At 57.1% G+C, this 15,725-nt stretch overlaps 7 protein-coding genes across 7 annotated transcripts; 4 read left to right on the forward strand and 3 right to left on the reverse strand.

Moving 5' to 3' along the window:
* Positions 1–530: 530 nt before the first annotated feature.
* On the forward strand, positions 531–2,120 carry DL89DRAFT_24268 (uncharacterized protein). Its single transcript, XM_040885011.1, has one exon. The coding sequence runs from the start codon at positions 756–758 to the stop codon at positions 1,977–1,979; it is 1,224 nt and encodes a 407-aa protein (XP_040748124.1). The 5' UTR covers positions 531–755; the 3' UTR covers positions 1,980–2,120.
* A 362-nt stretch (positions 2,121–2,482) lies between these two features.
* Positions 2,483–3,919, forward strand: DL89DRAFT_273894 (UNC93-like protein C922.05c-like protein; the record flags this gene model as incomplete). The annotated part of the gene is made up of 2 exons (XM_040889118.1): positions 2,483–3,726; positions 3,817–3,919. 2 exons carry the CDS (start codon positions 2,483–2,485, stop codon positions 3,917–3,919), a joined length of 1,347 nt encoding a protein of 448 aa, XP_040748125.1.
* Positions 3,920–4,763: 844 nt separating this feature from the next.
* On the reverse strand, positions 4,764–8,005 carry DL89DRAFT_24295 (uncharacterized protein). The gene has a single exon (XM_040885022.1). The coding sequence runs from the start codon at positions 7,744–7,746 to the stop codon at positions 5,236–5,238; it is 2,511 nt and encodes an 836-aa protein (XP_040748126.1). The 5' UTR covers positions 7,747–8,005; the 3' UTR covers positions 4,764–5,235.
* Positions 8,006–9,548: 1,543 nt separating this feature from the next.
* Positions 9,549–9,797, reverse strand: DL89DRAFT_215598 (uncharacterized protein; the record flags this gene model as incomplete). Its single annotated transcript, XM_040884289.1, has 1 exon — positions 9,549–9,797. A coding segment is annotated over one exon (249 nt), but the record flags the coding sequence as incomplete, so codon positions are not given.
* A 609-nt stretch (positions 9,798–10,406) lies between these two features.
* DL89DRAFT_24288 (uncharacterized protein) lies at positions 10,407–11,847 on the reverse strand. The gene has a single exon (XM_040885020.1). The coding sequence runs from the start codon at positions 11,748–11,750 to the stop codon at positions 10,659–10,661; it is 1,092 nt and encodes a 363-aa protein (XP_040748128.1). The 5' UTR covers positions 11,751–11,847; the 3' UTR covers positions 10,407–10,658.
* Positions 11,848–12,113: 266 nt separating this feature from the next.
* On the forward strand, positions 12,114–12,880 carry DL89DRAFT_243521 (snare-like protein). The gene has a single exon (XM_040885034.1). The coding sequence runs from the start codon at positions 12,224–12,226 to the stop codon at positions 12,851–12,853; it is 630 nt and encodes a 209-aa protein (XP_040748129.1). The 5' UTR covers positions 12,114–12,223; the 3' UTR covers positions 12,854–12,880.
* A 1,811-nt stretch (positions 12,881–14,691) lies between these two features.
* Positions 14,692–14,844, forward strand: DL89DRAFT_217514 (uncharacterized protein; the record flags this gene model as incomplete). Its single annotated transcript, XM_040884334.1, has 1 exon — positions 14,692–14,844. A coding segment is annotated over one exon (153 nt), but the record flags the coding sequence as incomplete, so codon positions are not given.
* Between the last annotated feature and the right edge of the window lie 881 nt (positions 14,845–15,725).

Genomic DNA, 15,725 nt, shown 5'->3' on the forward strand with positions numbered 1-15,725 from the left:
AAAGGAATATACAAGAGGATATTGGCTGTTGCTGGAATATTCAAGACGCCGTTATATGGGCCAGGCACACCCGTCCGCCGGTAGATGTGCACGCTTTATACACCATCCACTAGTTGCCAGAAATAACCGTCAGCTTCCAAGGGCCATCACCATGCGCGCATTTGACACCCCGGGCATATTATTAGACCGCTCTTCCAGGGATCGCGGGACAGGGAGCAGAGGAGGGAAAATAGCAAACTCCTGGCGCGTTACTGCGCACCAGCAAACAGGGCCATCTCGACATGTGAAGGTAGCCCTAAAAAAAGCACAGGCGACATTTCTCCTCCCAAGCACAGCACCAGCCCTCCTGCACCGCTGCCCTTGTTTTGGCGCCAGTTCCCAGATGCAAGTGCTCCTGATCGCTGCACGGCGAGCATTGGCTGACCGCGCAGTTCCGCAAGCACGGCCAATCTATTTGCTTCTACAAACCGCTCTCTTGCTCAGACTCAGCAACACACCAGCACAGCCCTCGCTGTTCTCCCTCTGCCCCTCAGGCGCCAGTGGAATCGGCGATTGTGCGGCTCTTCTTTGCTTCCTGCGATTTTTAACGGCCCCTCACTCGACTATTAACGACCTTTTCATTTTGTAACGAGCCTTGCGCCTCCACTATTTCTTCCCCCGCATACCTGCACTATTTTGTTGGCCAACAAACATACAAACACACTATCTCTCTTTCTCTCTCTTCACATATTCTTACTCGTGTCTCAATTTGCTTTATGGACATTGTACATTCCAGCGATTCCTGGCCACAGCGACGCAGTCCGTTCCCGCTAACACCGCCCATGGCAGGCTCCCCACGCCGCCGACGCAAACCCCTGCCTGGCCCGCACACGCCGTTTTTTGCCGACACAGTGGACCTGTGGGACACTGAATCTATTGCATCGCAGTCGTCAACACCAACCCTGCAGTCGCACACACCCCCGTTTAACGATGACGAGTATTTCTTCCAAGTAAAGCAGCACAAACGCACCATCAATGACCTCTCGCGACAGCTGGACAGCCGTGAGGCCGAGATTGCGCAGTACCTGGATCAGATCGAAAAGCTCCAGGCCGAAATCGACGAGACAAGACGGCGTGCACAGAGCGACAGAGGCATTCTGGTCAAGGCTGAGAAGCAAGTGCAATGGCACGAGCGCCAGGCAAAAGCACACCAGGACGAGATTGCACATCTGAAGACATCAGCCCAGGTAGCTGCTAAACAGACTGAGCGGCGGCACCAGCGTGCAGTCGCTCGTATCAAGAGTAAGCTCGCGTTGGCAGAGACCGAGACCCGCGAGCTAGCTGAGCGTATCAGGGACTTGCATGCCGAGCTGGATGAGGCCAGACGTCGCGAAGAGCGCCAGGGCCAGGAGCTCCAGGCTACTGAGCGCACAGTCACAGAAGCCAGGAGCGCCACCGCCGAGGCCAATGCGGTTGCTCAGCACCTGCTGGCACGACTAGACGACCGCAAGCAGTACGTCTGCGAGCTCGAGCGGCAAGTCAGCGCAATGCGTGCTATTATGAACTCAACCATGGACTATGCGCAGCAAGACTCAGCTGCAGCACCTGCCATGGTGCGCCAGCGCTCGCTTTATGCAGAAATGCTCAGCGTTGCACACGTCCAGGGCCCGTACACACCACCCGCCTCAACAGCAGCTGAAGTGGCCGGCAGCAGTGATGGCCAAGACACAGCAGATGCCAGCATGCAGGCGACCGCCGATTGCAGCGGATCGGAAGCACCAGTCGCTTTTGGGACAGTGGGCTGGGCTGCTGTGTATTTGCACCTGATCTGGGCCATGTACTGCCGGCTCTGGCTCCGCCCCCTGTGGCACATGCTAGGCGCCGTTGTGATGGCTGTGCTAGGTGTTCTGGTACTCCAGCCGCTCGAGCTGCTTCTGCCAAAACGCGTATTCCGGCTGCTGGCTCCCAGCAGCAGGCTGAGGCCGAAGCCGGCCAAATAATGGCCCTGCGGCATCTGTCGGTGTATTTGTATCGCTCTGTTCCTTCCTTTCGCTTTCCACCCATTGTATTCTGTGTGAATGCATGATAGCAAACTGTCTGCCGTCTGGTGTCTGTTGGAGAATCATTCCGGGTGCTATGTTGACGCACTCCTGCTACAAGGCTGTTTGCACGCAGTCTGTTTTGGCCGACTGAATTGGCAGCGCACAGTGAGTGCGTCTTGGCCTGTGGCTTAGCATGCCACCGCGTATCCCTACTGCCCATCTAGGATCTCTCGGCACGGATGTTCGGCCATGTGGGCTGTGCCACTCCGGCAAACGCAGACACAATGCAGCACATACACAGGCAGCAGCAACTGCTCGTCAGCTGGGCGCCGACACAGGCTATTAATAATGCTGCATACCCGGTGTTGTGCACAAGAGCCAGTCTTGCTGGAACCCTCTGCCATCGCCACACTCTTCCGCATATCTCTCCACTCTCGTCGCCTCTGCTCATATACTTACGCATGGTCCGTTACAACAGTCCGCTGGGGCAGGTGCTCATCATCAGCAGTGTGTGCTTTCTGTGTCCAGGCATGTTCAACGCGTTGAACGGGCTAGGCGGTGCTGGGCAACTCGACACAAGCACAAGCAACAACGCAAACACAGCGCTATACGCAACATTCTGCGTGTTTAGCATTCTGGGCGGCGGCATAGTCAATGTCTGCGGTGTTCGATATCCGACAGCAGCAGCCTGCCTCACATATGCATTCTACACTGGTTCCTACGTGTTCTACAACCACACTGGCCACAGCTACTTAACCATTGTTGCGGGCTGCGTGCTGGGCATAGGTGCTGGCGTGCTGTGGGCTGCCCAGGGCGTGGTAATGGTAGCGTATCCTATGGAACACGAAAAGGGACGCTTCATTTCAATATTCTGGGTCATTTTCAATCTAGGCGGCCTGATCGGCGGCCTGCTCCCATTTGCATTAAACTTTTACCATTCGGGGTCGCTCACAGACGCAGTTTACCTTATGTTTGTCATGCTGGAGTGCTTTGGCGCGCTGATGGCGCTGATGCTAGCCCCGTCGACCGAGATCATTCGCAATAATGGCACGCGTGCAAGTGTAGTCGATAGGCACAGCGTGCGACGCGAATCAGTAGAGATAATACGTCTACTGGCCAACAAATGGATGCTGTTGCTGCTGCCCATGTCGTTCACCTCAAACTTCTTTTACGGGTACCAGTTCTCACAGTACAATGCTGCTATTTTCACACTGCGCACGCGGTCTTTCAACAACTTGCTCTACTGGCTATCCCAGATCATTGGGTCTTTTGTCCTGTCGCTGCTGCTGGATGCCTCGCGGTGGCCGCGCCAGACACGGGGTCGCTACGCAGTCCTCATAACCTCACTGGCATTTAATGCAGTGTGGGCGGCAACCTTGGTTGTCCAGTTGCGGTACACTCGGGGAATGCCGGACACCGATTACACAGGCGGCCCAGTAGACTTTCTACAAGGTAGTCGGGCAGTGGGCCCGATCTTCTTGTACTTCTTCATGGGAATGGTTGACGCATGGTACCAAAATGTAGCATACTGGGTAATCGGGACGCTTACCAATGACACCAAAATCACCGCGCGATATATTGGTTTTTACAAGGGCGTACAGTCGCTGGGCGCCGCGGTCTCTTGGCAGATCGGTGCTCGTAAGGTGCCCTTTCTCAACCAAGTAATCGGAAATTGGATACTGCTATTGGCTTCATTGCCCACCATGTTTTACACTGTCGCGCAAATCGAGGACAAGCCGATGGAGAGCCAGCTGGCATTTGCCCTGATGGACGATGACAACTCCATCATTGCCAGCACCTTTGAGAGCGACTTAATTTCTCGCTCACTGGAACGACCGTGCTCAGCCCCTGTCAGCTCACATCGTCACACGCAGCATTTTTACCATGGTAAAACGTAGAAAATAAAGCCTCCGTAGACATGGCAGTATTCCTCCTTTCGCAGTGTTACTGCCATGTGCCTGAGGCAGTGGACCTTGAAGTCGCCTTAGAGGTTGACTCAGCGAGCCGATAGCTAGGTGCATACGAGCCACTCATCAGTGTATCTTGTGGATGTGAAGGGCCAAAACCATAAAGTAGGAGTGTGGGGCGATGGAAATAGTACTGTATTTAAAACAAGGTGTCATAACATGTCAAAAATAGCAAATAGCAAATGACATCATACTTTTGAGCTGATGTTATCTTGGGCTACATTTTGTGGAAGCGGGATATGGACCAAGGGCAAGTGGCCTTTATATGCGATGCATCTATGGTGTCTGGTAGGCTTTTGGTGCTCTGCTATGCTCACGCTAGGTAGGTGCGAAATATGTAACCATATGCAGCCGCTGCTGAAAGTGACGAGCATGGTTATTTCCGGTCATTCCTTTTATTGTATTTATTAGGCAGCAATTATATCAACTGCGACCAGACAAGTAAGCCTTCCATCGGATGGTGCTGTGATTGACTTTGTTAATGCAAATAGCGTTAGTACAAGCCACAGATGTACTTCAGTTGGCTGGAGAATCCAAGGGTGATACTACACGCGGTGTAAAGTATTTTGATAGCAATTCCAGTAAAAGGCGGAGATATGGCCGCCGCTAACGGGGGCATTAGGGAATGTTTATCTGTTCAGTTTACTGTGGGGCATTGCAGGCAGCAATGCTGGTGAAAACACCTGGCCAATAAAACTTGACAGAATAAAGCCAGATATAATGTACTCTGGCCAACAGGCTCTAGGTTCTCCTGGCGGTATGCATCGAGCCCAGGGTAACAGCGTTGGTATAATACTAGGTGCCTGTGGTATCTGGTTATCCAGCTTTGTATATTCAAGCGACAAGATTAGTCGGTAAAACAACGACTGTGCATTTCTACGATGCTGCTAATGCCGAACTCGAATGGCATAGCGGCGCACTTTGTACATGTGGGCAGATGGGAAACTATGTCGCCCGTACAATTCAGGCAACACCATGCAGTAAGCATAGCTCTATGCACCTATGCAGCAGCAGGTGTGCTGTCAGCCGGATTTCTACGCAGAGTTGAAAGCGAGCGATGTGTGCGTTGGTGTCGTAATGGCAGCAGTTGAAAAGTCGTTGTGTGCGCCTAAACACAAAGCTGTGGTCACCAGCAAAGAAGTAGCCGGCAAGGATGGGAGCACTGGCTGATAGAGATGGGGGTGATGGTGGATATGTTGTACTGAGTGATAACCACAGGATATGGCAAATATAGAACGACTATAACACTAGCGTGGTCGCTGCTGGTCCGGATACCGCTGCAGATCATCGTATGGCTGCTGGGGCGGCTGCGGCGGCGGATACCGCTGTTGGTGTAGTGGGGGTGGTGCCTGTGGATGGCCAATTGGCGATCGCTGGTGCATCACCGGCATACGTTGGTGCTGCTGCTGCTGAGACGGTGGCGGGGGTTGCTGCATATAGAAATGCGAGTGAGCTGGCGGGGCTGGAGTATGGCTGGGTGCAGACATCGGGTATGTTTGCGGCAGACTTGCAGGCGGCAGGTATGCAGGCTGGCGAGATGGCATCTGACCATGCATCTGGGAAACCTGTGGTGACTGGCCAATTACACGTTGCTGATGCTGCTGGACAGGAATATGCGGTGTTGGCTGCGGCTGAGGCGGCGGCGGTGACGAGTGGGTCATGATGGGAGGCAGCACTGTGGTCTGCTGCCTCCCTTCGCTGCCCATTGGGTGGCCGGGTGGTGGTGGTATGTACCCGGCGCTTGTGCGAGGTGGGGCGGGCTGGTACATTTGCACTGGAGGCTGCTGGTGCGTGGGGTACGGGTGTGCTGGCGAGGCTAGGCGCGGCTGGAAGGCAGTGGGGCCAGCAGACGCTGGTCGTGGGCTCACAATCGGAGGTGAGCGACTGTGCACTGGCTGGAAGGCACTGATTGGGGACGACTGTATCGGCTGGCTGTTGGAAATATGCGAGGTGCCAGCTGGAATATGCGGTGGCACCGGCTCGATCGGGCGATTTGAACTGGGCGGCAACGGCTGCTGCTGTGGTTTGCTGGAAGCAGGCCGTCCAGCCTCCATCATTGAGGCCAACGCCAACGCAGCCATGCCCGTTGCCTCATCGTCGTTGCTCACAGCAGGTTTTGGTGGAGCAGAGGCTGGCTCCTGCCACTTGCTGGTCGGTGGGGGTGGCTCATCGTCGTTGAGCAGAGCGTTGATTTTGGTCACGCTCATCTTGCGAGGCTCGCTGTTGGTGATGCTTGCTATATTCAGCGCACTGTGCGGATGCGGCGGCAGCGACGCTGGGCTGTAGGTGCGAGTGGCATTGATGCGGGGAAGCGGGCTGGAAATACGCGGCCGCTGATGCACAGGCGGAGCAGGTGACGATGAGAACCGGGGTAGACCGTCGACCGGGGGCGGGGTGGGCTGGGACGATGGGGTGTCTGAATCGCCGCGATGGGTGACTACGGGCAGTCGATCGGGCATATCATGGCCACGCACCATCAATGGAGGCAGGGAGTAGGCTGGCTGGTGCGGCTGTTGCTGGGAGGGCGCATAGGATGGGGCAATGGGAGAGGGTCGTGGCTGCTGTTGCGCCTGCTGCTGCTGAGGCTGCTGCTGTTGCTGAGTAGCCCACATTGGCCTGGTGGGGTGAGACTGACCGATCGAGGCCGGGGGCTGATGGTGGAAGGTATGGGCAGTCTGGATCTGCGATGGGGGATATCTCTGCGCTTTGGTAACGCCAGCACTGCGTGGGCCATCCTGGGCGAACGGCGGTGGAGGGACAGCAACGGATGGGCGCGCAACCACCACCGCCCTGCCGCCATCAATGCCGATGGTCGGGATGCTGGTCAGCGTAGCTGGCGCAGTGATGGGCTGGGCAGCAATAGGCTGGGCATGGTGGGGCTGGTTGACTGCCAGGCTCATTGCCAGCGGCATGTTCTCAGGCACAGCCGGCGAGGTTCTGGATTCAGTCTTGCGCTTCCGGCCGCGCTTCTCCTTCCGCGGGGCAGCGCCAGCTGCGTCGGCAGAGGCACCAGCAGGGTGGGTGGAGCTGGAGCCAGGCACTACATAGGGAGCCATTGGTGGCACAGTGCCAGCAGCCTTGTTGCGCTCGTACTCGGCCAGAACCACATCCAGCTTCAGTTTCTCGCGGTTGGTGCGGAAGTAGTTGCGGGCCTGAGTGGCGGTCTTGGAGCCAATGGCCTCGGCAATTGCTGCCCAGTCAGGGCCAAGGCGAGCCACGTAGTGCATGAAGGCCGAGCGCTCATGTACCGACCAGTACGACGAGTAGCCGCTCTTCTTTGCAGTCATGGCGCCTGACGCAGCCGGCGACGGTGTGCGCAGCGGGCCATGGTGGGCAACTCCAGTGGGCGACTCGCCAGCAAAGGCGACGCCCGGTGTCATGGGGCTCTTGGAGATGGGCTTCGACGGGAGCACCAGCGACGAGACAGTCTGCGACGGGGCACCCATTAGCTCAGGGCGAACCTGGGCAATATCGGACATGCGGCGCTGCTGGCTGTGCGCTGGTAGCTGAGCGACAGCAGATAGTGGGCGCGAGCTGTCGCTGGGCACGCGTGGCGCAGGCAAACCGGCGGGTGCTAGCGGGGTCGGTGACGAGCGGCAGCTGGCAGCCAGCACAGCGGCTTCCTCAGCACCCTGGGCGGCCAGAACCTCAGCAAGCTGGGCAGCTAACGGGGTCTCGTCATCGTCGTCATCGTCGTCGTCTGAATTGGCGTTTGAGCGCAAATGCTGCGGACGATACTCTGGCTCGGGTGGAGACATGGCGCGTGGGCGCTTAGCAGCAGGCTCGGCTGCCGTATCGCTGCTGGCAGGCGGGGGCAAGACCAGTGGGTGGGGAATGTGGGTGGCCTTTGACAAGCTGCTCCTGGGCTTTGGCGGCTTAGGCTTTGTGTTGGCCTGTGGCAGCACAAGAGGGATGGTCGCTTGAAGCCGGCGGAGGCGACGCCAGGGGCTTTGGTGTCACAGCAGCACCGGCGGACCGACTCGGCAGTGATGGGGATGATCTCGCTGACCATCTTGCCGCCAGGGGTGCGGTAGTGGTAATAAAAGTAGCGGCACTGGGCCATGGTCTTTGTTGGCATCAGCGACGCAACCTGGGCAAAGTCAATGGCAAACTTGTGGAAGGCCCGCAGCACGCGTCGGCGGTCGTCACGACCCCACACGGCAGCACCGACCAGCACCTTATCTTCGGCACCAGCCAGCTCCTCGACCAAAGCGTCCAGCAAGGGGGCTGAGGCCGATGCCTGGCCACTGGTAGCACGGTGAGCAGCGACAAAGTTCATGGATGGGACACGCTCAGCCATGCTGGTAGTCTTGGCCTCCGCCAGCGTATTGCCAGCGGGGCTACCGCTGCCGCACATAAGCAGGGTTTCATATGAGCTGATGGCCCGCTGCAAGACCGATGGCTCCTCGGTGACGAAGCGATCCAGGGCGGACTCCTTGGGTGGCGACAGCTCAGCTGAGGACGGCACTGGGCTGAGCGAGCGGGGACGCACATCGGCTCGCTTAGCACTGTCGGCGACAGGCACAGCAGAGCTGTCGACGATGGTGGTCAGCGTGGCGACCAAAGCCGCGACGAGCTCTTGCGGGAAATGACGCGCGGCAGGGCCTGCGGTGTGGCCAGGGCTGGCTGCAATCGGTCGGCAACGATACCGCTGGCCTCGATGATCTCCTCCTCCTCGACAGCAGCGTCACCAGCATCAGCAGGGGCCGAGGCGGCGGTAGTGCGCATATACAGGGCGGAGTCCTCGTCATCATCGGATGCGGGGCTGGGCGGGTCGTCGTCCAACTCACGGGCGCGGCGTGTGCGAACAATGCTGCCGCCCATGGCGTAGGCGTTGAGCTCTGACAGGCGGTGCTGCGACTTTGCGCGGTTGGCGCGTGGTCGGTGTGGCTCCCAGTGCGAGTCTTCGACAAGCTCGCCTTCCTCCTCATCGTCCATCTCCTCCAGCTCCTCGGCGTCCTCATCAACCTCCATTAGTTGCTGCTGGCTGCTGCTGGCTGGGCCGGATCCGACAGGGGCTGGCTCATCGGCTCATCGCTGCCCTGAGGTCTGGGCTGTGGTTGCACTGGCGACGCTGGTGAAGACGGGGCGGGCTGCTCACGGCCGCTTGCCGATGCTGCGTCGTCATCAGCATCGCCGAGCCGACGGCGGGCGCTCAGCGACGGTCTGCGCTGTGATGCCCAGCGACGCGCGGGCGTCGAGGGGCCTGGCGATCGGGGACGTCACGGCCTTGCGCTGGCGGTTGGCGGCGATGATGCTGCGCAGCAGGGCGTTGCTGCGGGTGCGCTGCTCAAGGATGTCGCAGGCATCGGCTGGCTGTGGTGTCATCGTCGCTAGGCAGGGCACTGGATCGCGCGTGCGAGGCCGACGCATCGTCCAGCAGTGTAGGCATCGCATCGCTGGGAGCACACTCGGCCGCTGCCTCCATGGCCATTTTCTCGCGCTCCTCACGCGCGCGGCGCTCGCGGCGCTCCTTGGCACGCTCCTTGCGCTTGCGGCCGCCAGACGAGCTGGCTTGGCGCGACCGACGCGCGCGCTTGGAGCTTTTGGCTTCCAGTGCCTTGAGCCGCAGCGGCTTCTTGTTGCGGTAGTAGAAGAGCACGCAGTCATTCATCGACTTGTGTGGGATGTACGACGCAATCTTTCCGAACTGCTTAGGGTGCGCCAGGTATGCCGCCACAAACGCACTGACCTCCGCCTGCGTCCAGTAGTGGTCGGTGTCGCCGTTGTTTCCGTAGGCCACCCGCCGGTACTCGGCCGACCCGGGCTCTGCCATCTGCACGTGATAGAACGCCACTGGGTCGTCGATGCGGTGGCTGTTGTTGTTGAACCGCAGCAGCGCCCGCTCCTTCTCGCCCACAACCATGTCAGGGATGGTTGCTGCTGTGCGCTGGCTGCGGAAGTCTGGGTTGCGTGCGTCGTCGTACTGCAGCCGCTCGATGATGGCCTGCAGTTCGGCCTCCGAGTGCACCGCGTCCGAAGTGAACAGCTCGTCGGCCCGTCCTACGCCCTCGTGAGCCGTCGCCAGCGTCGCCGACGCCGTGAACAGCGGCCCGGTGCTGAATCCGAAACTCGTCCACTGCTGGGTTCGATGGGCCACTGCCGTGCCGCCGCCGGTGGAACGTCGACCCGAACTGCGCTCCGCTGCCGCTGTTGGCTGAGCTGAGGTTGGTGCTGCTGCTGCCCGCCGATCCTGTCGCCCCAAACTTGGTCCCTCCGCCGCTAGCTGCCCGGTGCTTGGCTTCGCGCTGCCGGTCCAGCTTCTCCACACGCTTGCGCCATTTGGCATACAGATCCGCATACTGCTCCTGCAGCTGCCGTGCATGCGCCGTGCGCTTGGCCTTTTCCCTGCCAAGAATCCGGACCAGGAATGGCTTCAGCTTCTCATGCACCCGCTGGTTCTCGGCCCAGAACGGCCAGTCGCTGGGACTCGGGTATGATCCTGGAACAAAGCTGGGGAAGGCAGTCAGGAACGGCGCCGCCATCGACGCTTGCACCTCGGCCTGCCTTGCGCTGGTTCTCGCTGTACACGTCGTTGATGATTGCCCGCATGCTGTCTTTGCGGTGCCGAACCCGGCGCCTGCTGCTGTCGCCGTCGCCGTCGCTGTCGTCCGCATCACTGCTGCTATCAAGCCCGAACCCGCCTGCATCACCCTCGCCCAACTGTGCCTCATCGTCCGCTGCCATCTGATGCGTGTCCCCCTGAAAATGCTGCCTTGGTCTTGTCCGACACAACCTGTGGAACAACTGAAGCTGCGTGCTCCGACTCGTCCTTCTCCCCTCCCGCATCTGCTTGGGCACCGGATCCACCTCCTTCTCCACGGCTAGACCCATCGATGATCTCCACACCCGACTCGGCTGCCCTGGCGCCCGGGCCACTAGCTTTGATTGGTGGTGATGCGGGTACTGCGCGGTCATTGGAGCCGCGCTGCTGGCTTGCCGGTGCTGCCGCTGGTGCTTTCGAACTGGTCGACGAGATCATCACTAGCTTCTCCTGGCACTCGGCAATTTCCCGGTCAATGTCAGATAGCCGCGTCTCCAAGTGGCGCCGTGGTAACTCTGATGTGCTTGCTGCAGGTGCATTTGCTGTGCGCTCGCCCTCATCACCGCTGGGTGCTTGGCTATCGGTGATCCTGATTTCCTCTGTCTCAGGCGACTCGACTAGAGGCGTGTGCCGCCGCGGTGAAGGCGTATTCTGTCTGCTCGCCTGTGTTGATCGTGGTGCTGATCCCGAGCCCGACGATCTCCGCCGGTCGATGAATGCCGGCTGTGAACTGAACGCCGACTCCTGGCTTGCCAGTGGCCGAGGCGACCGCCGCTCGTTCCTAAATCCTAGTCCTGTCCTGCGCTGGCTTGGACTCACCGTCTCGCGTCCAGCTCTGAACTGCCGAGGCGCTACCGGAATTGCATTTGGGTTGCTGGTCCTGCGCGAGATGCGGTCGTCAATGTCCAGCTCGCCCTCCTCTAGCGAGTCGCTCGGTTCGGTGCTCCGCCGCATGTACGCTGGCACCTGGTACCGCGAGCTGCGCGCATACGGGTCCTGGCTGCGCGCCCCACGCCCGTAGTGCCGTGCCTGCGAGTCGTGGAACCCGCCATCGTAGCTCTGCATGCGTCCACTGATACCGCCCGCCGCTGCGGTCCCACTCGCGGTCGCGCTCGTAGTCTCCACGGAGCCGGTCGCGTTCGTACCCCACGCCCCGCGCCTGTGCTGGTGATGGCCGCCCGTAGCCCGTGCGCCCTTCGGAATATGGTCCGGGCCCATGCCGTCCACGATCGGCCGACCGCGACCGCGCCCGGTCTCGCACTACGCCTTGCGACAGGCTGCAACTGCTGTCGCGGTGGTCCACCTCCACCGACCCGATCACGATACCCTCGGTCCCAGTCCCGCGAGCCACGGTACCGCCCACCACCGCCCTGCGAATATGCTGAATCGGGAGGCTGCCGATTGTTTGTCATTACCGAGTACCACTAGCGAAATAAATGGAATAAAAATAAATGGCCGTGAATGAATAATTAGAGTCAAAAAGAGCAAAAGCAGGAATTCGCAAATGGGAAATATCAAAGAAAAAGAATATTTTTTCCTACGCGTTCGTCCCCACCCACGCCTTGCATCACGTGCTGTATTTCATTCCACTCTGAAAATTTCATTGCGCCAAAGGCCTCTTGCTTGCCGCAAATTCAACCACCGAATTAGCACCACTTTTTCACTCTAATCGTGCCTTTGCCCTCTTGCTGATGACCATCATTTACAACATTTACATTTTCGACCGCCATTGCGAATGCATTTTCTACACCGAGTGGGCCTGCCAGAACTCGCCGCTCACCACACGTCCCGGTCAGCCAGCTGACTCCAGCACTGTCCAGGCGACGGCACGTGGAGCGAGCAGTGATACCCAGGACCGGAACTCGCTCGACCAGCACCGCCCCACTGTGTGGCCCTCGTCCGCCAACTCCACACATGGCTCTGCCCAGCGGAACTTGCCCATGGAAGAAGAAGCCAAGCTGGTCTACGGCGTCGCCTTCTCTACACGAAACATTGTCAACAAGCTCAGCGGCAAAGACGGCCCGCAAGGTGGCAACCCGGGCGGCTTCATGTCCTTTGCCACAAATACCTACCGCATGCACTACTATGAGTCACCGACCGGTGTTAAATTCATCCTCAACACTGATCCTCACACGGCATCCATGCAGCAGGTACTGGAGATGATATACCGGAACATCTACGTCGAGTACGTAACCAAGAACCCGCTGTTTAATCCAAATCCTGCCACATCTGCTCCCATCGAGAACGACTACTTCCGCGCAGTTTTGAACAACTACATCCGTGAGATAACCACTTTCATCACAAGCCGCTGCTTAAGATAATAAACGCTGTGCTTGACTTTGGCGTGGTAACCAAATGCGCCATTCGCGCTAAATGCGCTCGACTTGCCATATATGGAATCTGCCAGCTTCTGGTTCATATGTGCTTGAGGATTTGGGCGCATGCGCAAAGGCTGCACTGGAGAGGCTGGTCTGCCAAGGCCCACCCGGTCCCGCTGCGCAGTGTTGACATGGGCGCCACCGCGTCTCCCCCATGCCAGATGCCTGCCCGCCCGGCCAAACACACCAGACAATGTGAGGACACAGATAGAGGCGCCCAAGTTCAGCTCGAACCATGTTTTGTTCCAAAATCCTCAAAAACACCACCTGGTGGCCGCAAACACGCCTGGCCTTGGGGAATAGAGTGGTTGAGAAGGCTGGGAGGCGGATGAATCAAAAGTGGATATGCGAGCAGCCAAGCGCTCGAGGGCAAAGGGGCTTGGTTGGTGGATTTGGCGAGTGTCAAACATCCCCCGCCAAACCCCTCGTTGTGGAAGGGTGCCACGCATTGTTCTCAGCTGGAGCTTCAAGCACTAGTTGCGTGCAGCAAGGAACGTGGTAAAAAGCCAGGCACCAAGCACCGAGCTCAGTCCCTACCCTTCCCGATACTGCTGCATTTCGACGGCGCAGCACTGCAGGCCCTATTAATAGCAGGCGCAATATATTAGCTACTATATCGTGCATATAAGCGCCCTTTCCATGCTGCTCTCCCATCCTAGGCACTGGTGTAGGGCTTACATTCCCCAGGTTGGAGCCTGGGGAACCGGGCTGCGTGTGGACCGCGGCTTCCTGTTCAGGACCGAATGCAAGCGAGCCTTGACAAGCAGAACCGCTTCTGATTTGTTTGTAGCCGGTTAAGGTTCTGACCGCAACTGCGCATTGTGCTTGGCTGCGTCGCTTGGCTCAACCATGCACCACCGCCTTTCCTATTCGGGCGAGAGTAGTTTGTAGATTCATTCAGCAGATTTAGAGTGTAAACAGTGATAGCCTTGCTTTGTCCTCGCCCACCCATCGTGCTCCAACCATCTTGTGTCCACCACCAACAATTAGCGGCCGCTGTGAGAACTCGCATGTGCCTTGTATTCTCCAGACCGTTTTGACCTGGATTCTCTGAACTTGTTGTTTCCGTTGCGATGAGGTTGCCCGCCAGCGCAGCGGAGCAGCAAACATGCTGGATGCCAATGCATTCTTCTGCTTACGAGCGGCTAAAAGCTAGAAAGGTTTTTTAGCCAGCCTCCCCACGCATTCACATTACGGGCCATTGTTTGCTGCTTGCAAGTGTGCTCGTGGGACCGGCGCGGGACCGTCTCCCAGGCCATGTATAAATGGCTCCTGTGCAGCCCTGGGTTCTGCACTATACCCTCAGATTGTTCCACATCGCATCCGACATCACCGCATCCTCCATTCCCTGCACACTCAGACCTACCAAACCACACCACCATCACCTGCTCAAGCGATGTATTCGACCTCTACCGCACCACTTGGTCTGCCCAGCATGCCCCGCAACATCTGCCATCGCTCATTCTCGGTCACAAGTGCCAACGGGACTCGTGTCAGCCTGCTCAACGAGGACACCCCTCAAGACCTTAGCTGCCGCTCGTCGATTCCTGGGCTGACACCCGACCAGTCGCCTCTCCTGCGCAGCTGCTCCAACTCACCGCTTCCCTTCCCACCGCTCAACTTTTTAGGCCGATGCATGCCACATGGCCAGCTCGTGTGCCAAGCCGCTGCACAGGCAACCGCAAAGGGTCCTGAACCCTATGCCCCTGGTACTCCCGCCATGCACTCGCATCATTCCCCGGACAATTACAGTGCGCAAGTACAAGTGCTCGCACCCCGGCTGCGGAAAGGCATTTACGACCAGTGGCCATCTCTCACGCCACCATCGCATCCACACAGGCGAGAAGAACTTTGTATGCCTGCATCCCAGCTGCAATAGCCGCTTCTCGCGCCAGGACAACATGATGCAGCATTACCGCACACACCTCTCCCCTGGAAGCCGCCGTCCACGCAGCACGCACGCTCCCCACCCGTTCTAATTGAAATGTTCACCCTTGTCATGCGCTCCATTCCTCCAATGTGGCATATAGTATCCGTTGTTAATAATATAGTATTCTATTGTCCAATTTCCATTGCATTTGTAAGCATTGCAGAGATAGCCATATTCGCAGTATATCATGGATAGTACAAGAGTATGACGAGTAATATAGACCTATGAATGCACAGCACATGGTAAAGGCAGCTATCTCTGTGAACACTAGGTGGCATAATTGAGTAATAATAGATTTTTTATTTATTTATTTAAACTTTTGATATCTTGATCATCTCATATGATATACACTGAGTGGCAAAATTGAGTCACAAAATTTTTTTTTCAACTTTTACTTTCTTTATCTCATTCATCAGATAACGTAGATACTTCTATTCATTATATGTTCAATGGGGCTTAGCATAGTATAACTATATGCAGTCAAAAGTTCGCTAAGCATTGTACTTTGTATGATATCGAAGTAATAGTAAAAAAGTAGAAAAATTTAAGTGGCAAAAATTTGACTTACTTTGACTTCATAGTGCTATTTCTATACCTTATCATTGTTTGAATAGTGTGAAATCTCTGCCCATAACTCTGCTGCACTCCCTCTTCTATATTAATATCTCATTCACAATGTTACTCAACAATGCATGGTACTATCATATATTCAATATGAGATGAAATAATATGAAGGAAATGATCAATGCTTCAGTGCTGTCCCTATATGTATAGATGATGAATATATAGCTGATACTTATGTGACTAGTATTCAACACTGAAGAGAAATGAGATTGATAGCTAGTTCATAAAAGGGATAATCAACTATAAATATTGAGCAACTAT

Source organism: Linderina pennispora (genome assembly GCF_002104995.1).
Source record: "Linderina pennispora strain ATCC 12442 chromosome Unknown DL89scaffold_1, whole genome shotgun sequence".
In the NCBI taxonomy this organism is placed as follows: domain Eukaryota; kingdom Fungi; phylum Kickxellomycota; class Kickxellomycetes; order Kickxellales; family Kickxellaceae; genus Linderina; species Linderina pennispora.